This window comes from Hemicordylus capensis, chromosome 14 (genome assembly GCF_027244095.1).
Source record: "Hemicordylus capensis ecotype Gifberg chromosome 14, rHemCap1.1.pri, whole genome shotgun sequence".
Lineage (NCBI taxonomy): Eukaryota > Metazoa > Chordata > Lepidosauria > Squamata > Cordylidae > Hemicordylus > Hemicordylus capensis.
Window position 1 is genome coordinate 20,681,889 of NC_069670.1, and position 8,050 is coordinate 20,689,938.

The 8,050-nt window shown below is 49.8% G+C and overlaps 1 protein-coding gene across 1 annotated transcript; it reads left to right on the top strand.

Moving 5' to 3' along the window:
- The first annotated feature begins 15 nt into the window (after positions 1–15).
- Positions 16–7,288, top strand: LYSMD1 (LysM domain containing 1). The gene is made up of 3 exons (XM_053277988.1): positions 16–931; positions 3,312–3,652; positions 6,268–7,288. The coding sequence occupies exons 1-3, from the start codon at positions 752–754 to the stop codon at positions 6,428–6,430; spliced, it is 684 nt and encodes a 227-aa protein (XP_053133963.1). The 5' UTR covers positions 16–751; the 3' UTR covers positions 6,431–7,288.
- The last annotated feature ends 762 nt before the right edge of the window (positions 7,289–8,050 follow it).

An 8,050-nucleotide genomic window follows, 5' to 3' on the forward strand; every position in this document is an offset into this window, starting at 1 on the left:
GCTTGTTTGTCTGGCTCTGAAGGACTGCAACTCCCATCATCCTCCGAGACAGGAAATGCCCCGCTACGCGTGGAGCATGATGGGCAATGTGGTCTTCCCTCTCCCCTTCCCTCTCCCAGGATCTCATAGGGTTTTTTTGTGAGCTTAAACTCGAGGTTAATAAAGTGTATAAGAAAGTGGAAATAATCCCTTAAAGGCAAAAAGGGGGGGTGGGTGGGGCTTAGAGTCGCAAGAAGAGTGGATTTCTCAACACAACAAACTACAACTTCCAGAAGGCTTTGCGTGGGAGGGAAAGCTGGGAGTCAGGCTGGGTTCTGTTCAACTGCCCGGAGTGGAAGGCACAGCAGCCAGGCACTTAGGGGGCAACTGACTTATGGGGACTTGTTTTTAAGGGGATCTCCAGGAAAATGGAGGAGTTAAAGCCAGAAGGAAATTAGGACCCCCTTTTTGTGCCCATGTTTTGGTTTCTGGAATAGGAGGGGGCGGGGAGGAGGAGGCTGCAGCTGGGTTGGTTGGAAAGAGACAGCTGAAAGTGAAAGACTGTGGAAAGGGACAGATCTGTGGGATTTCAGGTGGGGATAGAGCCTGGGGTGAGCTGAGCGTTTCAGAGAGAAAGGAGCTTCAGTGTGGTGTGGGGGGCTGCCCTTGAAATGGGTCCCCTTGATGACAAGGATTGGTGGCTGTAGTAGGGTCAGGCTGTGGGGGGGAGGCTGACCCCTAGCTGCTGTGGCAGCGGCCAAGGTCGAGGAGAATGGCTTCGCCTTCCAAGAAGGGCTCCCCCGGAGGAGGTAGGCTGCTGCAAGGGAGCAGGACCCGATCCTACGGCAGTTTGGTCAAGTCAGTGAGCTCACCGGTGCGGGAGAGGCGGGTGGAGCATCACCTAGAACCGGGTGACACCTTGCAGGGGCTGGCGGTGAAATACGGGGTCACGGTGAGTCCATTTGCTTAACAGGGGGGGCTGTCACAAAGGGGGAGTGTGTGGGGTGATCACCCGTGGAATTAATGGAATGTGGAACAGTGTTGCCCACTGCATAAATTAAATAAATACATTTAATTTATTCAATTCATTTCACACATTTTTATAGCACTCCATAGAGAAGTCCCTGGGTGGTTGGTTCACAATAGGGCGGTTCAGTTGTGGGTTTGTGGTGTGCCTGTTTGGAAATACGATTAATTTGAGCATTCATATATATACATACCACCTTAAGTGGCGCAGCAGGGAAATGCTTAACTAACAAGCAGAAGGTTGCCGGTTTGAATCCCCGCTGGTGCTATATTGGGCAGCAGCGATATAGGAAGATGCTGAAAGGCATGATCTCACACTGCGCGGGAGGAGGCAATGGTCAACCCATGCTGTATTCTACCAAAGAAAACCACAGGGCTCTGTGGACGCCAGGAGTCGAAATTGACTCGAGAGAGAGAGCGTGCACAAGAGGCCTGGTCTCTGCCCCAAGCTGCTTACAATCTAAAAATAGACTCAAGGGAATAGAAAAGGAAGTATAAATAATTATTTCATATACACTTACTGTATTTACCTAAATCCAAGACTAAGATTTTTCCAAGTTTTTTGATATTAGAATATGGGAGGTCATCTTAAATTCAGAGCCCTATTTCTTTTGAATAAATGCAGGTATAACCTGCGTTTAATCTCTACTTTTTAAGGGGCTTATCTTAAATTCAGAGTCATCATCGATTCGGGTAAATACGGTATTTAGATTTAGTTATGACTTCCCTGGAATTTGGGGAAAGAAGCAATCTGAGCAAACAGAGGTCAACCCGTAACTACAGGGGCAAATTTTTAATGTGAAGGACAAATTTATGAGCCTCCATATCTCTTTTAATTCTCCAGTACTGTGGATTTACCTCGAAACATGTTAAATATTAAAGTAGTGCCTCTGAGCACATGCAGAGTTGCTTTCTTCCTGAACTACAAAGTACCCATTATTTGCTTTGTTATCTTTGTGATTAGGGGCCTTTGGATCAAAAAGGGAAAGGAAACTACTGGTGACCACAGAGCCATGTGGTTTTCTTGGTAGAATACAGGAGTGATTTACCATTGCCTTCTCCTGCGCAGCATGAGATGATGATTTTCAGCACCGTCCTATATTGCTGCTACTGATCTAGGAGTTTCCCATATTCTGGGAAACACACCAGCGGGGATTCGAACCAACAGCCTCCTGCTCTCTAGGCAGGTTGCTTCCCCACTGTGCCGTGAGGTGGCTGTTTCAGGTCAAAGTGGGGTGACATTTCCTAGCATTCTTGCATTCTGGGTGTCCATTTAGCACTGGCGGGATGTGTGGAAAAGATGTACCACGAAGCAAGTATGTGTGAACACATGCTCTTGACATTTTTTTTAAAAAATGTGTTTAAGATGTCATTTTATAGCAAAAAAGTTGTGTTTTTCGCCAACTTTACAAAATGGATGAGAAAGCGTTTTAGGATTAAATAAGTTATATTACTTATAACCACTTCGCTTCATTCATCACAAGCGATTGATGCTTCCTCACGACGTTTGTGTTGATTCTTCCTTTCTAGGACGTCAAGTTCATGACGGCAGCCATTTACCAAACTTTCGATAACTATAATTGTGCTGTCAGAAATGGGTGACTATTCTAGCGTTTAAGCCAAAACAAGTTGAGCTGCTGGATTCATGTTTGAAAGCATTTCTGACTGTTTTGTAAGGAACAATGATTCAGCAGTGAGGGGGAAACAGGCCAATCACATTAGATTGAGAAAGGCTAGAGGAAGTATTGTTCCATACTATGGGGATGGCCTCTTGAAAAAAGTCTAGAGAACTCAATCGGGAATTAGACACACTCAGTGTTTTTCAACCAAAGTTCCCAGAGTGGTTTATATAGATATAAATAAACTGGTCCGCTGTCCCCAAAGGGCTCACAATCTGAAAAAGAAACATAAGATAGACGCTAGCAACAGCCACTGGAGGGATGCTGTGCTGGGGATGGACAGGGCCAGTTGCTCTCCCCCTGCTCAATATTGAGAATCGCTACTTTAAAAAGGTGCCTCTTGGCTTAAATTTGTACATTTAAAACCCTGCATTCAGGTGATTCACATATGTAAGAGCATATGTGAACGCATCACTTATAAGAAGGCATAAGGTTCTTTAACCTTATGCCTTCTTATAAGTGATGCGTTCACATGCGCAGTTCCTACTACTTTGTGTATCACGGCGGTCTTGAAGACTAGGAACTTGACTTTGTATTTTAGACAGATTAAGATGGAAATGATCCAGCAGAGCAGTATATGTATATGTATGTACCGCATTTCTAACTGCCCTTTCGGTTCCGTTCCAGACAGAGCAGATCAAGAGAGCCAACCGGCTTTATACCAACGACTCCATCTTCCTGAAAAAGACTCTCTACATCCCAGTGGTATCCAAGGCCGTGACGAACGGATTAAATCTCGATGAGGATGTAGAGGAGGTGGAGGAAGAGGTGGAGGAAAAGGCGGAGGCGGCCGCGGCCGCAGAATCTAGTCACCCTGAGCCTGTCAAGATGCAGAAGTCCCAACGGAAGAACGGTGCCTCGGCCTCCAAACACGATCTCTCCGCCTCGGATTTCCTCTTCAAGCTGGACTCTGAGATCCGCCGCTCCAAGCAGGCTGCCACCAAAAAGCTGCGGGATGGCGAGAGCGTGTGAGTGTGCCCTGTCCTTTCCCACAAAGACTAGCCAGGATCATAGAATCCGAAGGCCCAGAAAGGCTGCCGCCAAAGTGGAGGGAAGCCCACCACCAGCTCCCAGCAGATTAATCCGCACAATCCAGGCCGTGTTGTGCAGCAAGCGGCTTATGGCAGCACTTGTGTTTAGGTGGCTCATGCAAGCCAGTCCAGCTGAATTTTGGAAAGGTGTCATCTGGGTTGCGGTGCTTTTGATATGGGTGTTCCAGGGATGTCCCCGGTTGACGCTCCACCAAGCAAATGAGAAACCTCACCTCTCTCTCTTCTCCGGGGTGAAAAGCCTAGAGCTATCCCATCTCATCCGCTTCCTCCTCTCCCTCCACCTTGGCCTGAGCCACGTCTACACCAGGCCTGCTTAACTTTGGCTCCCCCAGCTGTTTTTGGAGTACAGCTCCCATAATCTACTACTACTAATAATAATAATTTATATACTGCTTTTCAACCAAAGTTCTCAAAGCTGTTTACATAGAAAAATATGTAAACCCATTAAATTAATTAAAACATAATTAATTAAGATGGCTAAGGAGGGGGAGCTTAATTAAGATCCACTAAGGAGGGGGAGCTGGTCTTGTGGTAGCAAGCATGACTTGTCCCTTATAGCTAAGCAGGGTCTGCCCTGGTTGCGTATGAATGGGAGACTAGAAGTGTGAGCCCTGGAAGAGATTCCCCTCAGGGGATGGAGCCACTCTGGGAAGAGCATCTAGGCTCCAAGTTCCCTCCCTGGCAGCATCTCCAAGATTGGGCTGAGAGAGTCTCCTGCCCGCAACCTTGGAGAAGCCGCTGCCAGTCTGAGCTAGATAGACCAATGGTCTGACTCAGTATGGCAGCTTCCTCTGTTCCACAAGGGCTCACAATCTGAAAACGAAACATAAGCAGCCACTGGAGGGATGCTGTGCTGGGGCTAGATAGGGCCAGTTGCTCTCCCCCTGCAAAATTTAAGAGAATCGCCACTTTAAAAGGTGTTGCTTTGCTCTGTTAGGATCCCCAGCCACAGTGGCCAATAGCCAGGGATTATGGGAGATGTAGGCCAACATCTGCAGGAGGGCCGAAGTTGAGCTGGCCTGGTCTACACAGACTGGCAGCGGCTCCTCCAAGGTTGCAGCAGGCAGGAGTCTCTCTCAGCCCTCTCTTGGAGATGCTGCCAGGGAGGGAATGTGGAGCCTTCTGCATGCAAGCAGGCCCCATCCCCTCAGGGGAATATCTTACAGCACTCACATGTAGTCTCGCATCCAAAGGCAAGCCAGGGCAGACCCTGCTTAGCAAAGGGGACAATTCATGCTTGCAACCACAGGACCAGCTCTCTACAAACCTCCTTGTCCCAAGGTCTCAGGTGTGGGTTTCAGTCTTATCCCAGACATCTAATGTCTTTTTCTGGAGTTTAATTACTATACAGCGAGATGCTAAGCCTTCAGCTAGCCTCGAACCCATGACACGTCTGCTCGAGAGGCTCATGCCCTTAACCTCAAATCTGGAAAAAGAGGCCAGTTACAGGCATTACATAGCAAAAGGCACTTTGCCTGTGCTTAGAAGCCTTCTGGTTCCTCCATACGTTCCAGGGCTGAACCCTGGCCTTGGAAGTGGAGCTCAGCCCTGCATGCCCCAGCTTGAACGAAGCCCTTGTTTTACTTCCTAAAACATTCTTGCAGAAAAGATAAAGTGTGCCGTTGAGTCGGTGTTGACTCCTGGCGACCACAGAGCCCTGTGGTTTTCTTGGTAGAGTACAGGAGGGGTTGACCATGGCCTCCTCCTGCCCAGTATGAGACGATGCCTTTCAGCCTCTTCCTATATAGCTGCTGCCCGATATCGGCGTCTCCCATCGTCTGGGGAACATACCAGCGGGGATTTGAACCGGCAACAGGGATGGAATGTGCTTGGTGTCAGAGGTTGTGGCCACCAGAGGGCGGCATTGCTCTGTAGAGGTCTCCACCACATTTTATTCACAAGTGTGTCATTTTGATTCCATACAGCCCCCTTCCCACTTCTTACTGCGTTTCGGCAAAATGCATACTTTATCACAAGAGGTTTGCAACACTGCAGGAAGCAGGATGTTGGACTAGATGAGGGCTAGGCAGCCTTGGCTCTCCAGCTTTTGTTGAACTACAACTGGGGGTGATGGGAGTTGTCGTTCAACAGCAGCTGGAGAGCCAAGGCTGCCTAGTCCTCAGCTAGATGGACCCTTGGTCAGATCCAAAAAGGTGTCTCTTAGGAGTGACACACTCATAGGAATGCAGGAAGCTGCCTTCTACTGAGTCAGACCATTGGTCCGTCCAGCTCAGTCTTGTCCACACTGACTGGCAGCAGTTTCTCCAAGGTTGTAGGCAGGAGTCTCTCCCAGGCCTACCTGGAGATGGTGCCAGGGAATGAACCTGATGCCCTCCCACTGAGCTATGCCCCATCCCTTAAGGGGAATGAATATCTTACAGCAGGCAGAACTCTCATGTAGTCACCCATCCCAGTGCAAACCGGGGCAGACCCTGCTTCGCAAAGGGAACCATTCCTGCTCGCTACTGCAAGACCCAGCTCTTCTCCCAAGAATCTGACCTCTCCCTCTCTCTCCCTTTTCTCTGCTCCAGCATTCTTCGGGATGAGTCAGGATGCAGCCCTGGGCCCTCCTCCTATCAGAACCAGCCTTCTCCTCGCTCCCAGCAGCGGGCCGTCCTTGGTCCCGTGCCGCTCACCAAAATTGCCCGCGCAGACAGCCTCCGTGACCAAGAAGATGAGATCTTCAAGCTCTGATGCCTGCCGCTTCCCTCTCTCTCTGTCCTGGCAGCCCCCCGGGGACATGCGTCACATCCTAACCACCTCTAGTGAGTGTCCCTCCAGCCCTGACGTTTTCCCCAAGGGTGCGAGTGGCTCTGGAAAGAGTCAGGGGATGGTGATGGTTTTTCCACTTGAAGAAAGAACATCCATGGGACCCGAGAGAATGCCCCAGAGATGGGCAGCCGAAGGGGCCACGCCTCCAGGAAAGGAGAGAGCAACGTTGAGCGAATGTCCCCCATAATTCCTTTCTTTGTCTCCCCGCAGACTCTGGACGGCCCCTTTGGGGTGTGTTTCCATCAGTGTTCTGAGTCCCTTTGCTGCTGTGTCTCCCTCCCTCCCTCCCTCCCACCCCCACATCTCTATTTATTGCCTCTGCAACCCAAGTGCTTTTTGACCCATCTAGGCTTCTGTCCTTGTACCGCCTCAGATCTGAGGCAAAGATTCTCACAATCCTTATTAGTCAATCTTAGGGGTGGCACGAGGCCTGCTTTAATGGCAACGGCAGTGATCACACTGAGCAGGCAGATTCCTCTCCACCCCAAGGGTAAGCTTTCCGGCAGGACAGGAATGGCCGCCAGTGGAATTCTGGGCAAGACTCTGCCATCTTGGTTTCGCGCTTCACTCGCCGGCCACTTGCAGGGGGTGGGCGATACTGCCTTCTGATTGGCTGAGGGGAGGATTTCTGAGCTGCGACAGAGCAACCCTCCCACCTCGAGGCTTTTTCTCCTGTGATCTCAGAATATTATTGTCACAGCCCCCCCCCCCCCCCCCGGCCAAGGTTGTATAGCATACCCTGTGATTAAATAGCCAGCAGGTTTTGCTGACGTTCGGGAATTGCGTTTGTATTCCTTTTCTTCCCACAGCCAAAGAAGAGCCTTCGTAGTGTTGGTGGTTTAGGGTGGTGATTCCTAAAACGTGGCCTTGGGCATATCGCAAGCCGGCAAGGGGCGAGCTAATTCCAAGCCCACCCACAGAGAGGAGGCTGCATAGGTCTGGCCTTGCCAGATCTTCAGTTATATATCCGTATCTGATGTGACGGGAACGTTGAATCAACCCCCCACTGCAAAGGCTGAAGAGAAATTCTCAAAAGCGTCGATCTGTGGTTCTGGCTGGGCCTCCTATTCAGCCTTGATTGAGTGATTGGACGGTTCAGTCGCTTGCAGTGCAGAGCCTCAACAGTGTGACCCACCCTGGGGGAGGCTGTCTGCAGTGATTCACAGCAAAACGCAAGGTGCAGGAATTAATACTCTTTTGCACTCCAACAGGAGGCCTTTTGGGCTGCAAGGGAGAGGCGTTATCCTAACTTTAATTTGGGAAGAAAGTGCAATTCAGCCATGGGAGGTTTGAGAAATGCCGGCTTAGTGGGGGAGGCATGTTTGGAACCTCCATGTCTTCCAGCAGTCTACCAGTGAGTACCAGATACTGGGGATCTGCAATGCAGGGAGGGCTATTTATTATTATTTTAAAGGGAGCTTACATCTCTGTCTACATCCCTGATTGCCTGGGGGCTGAGCTCAGACCTGAGCTCAGATACTGCCCCCCCTCCGCCGGTATCACTCCCAAACTCTTAAGTACCTCTGCTGTTTTCTTTCAGGC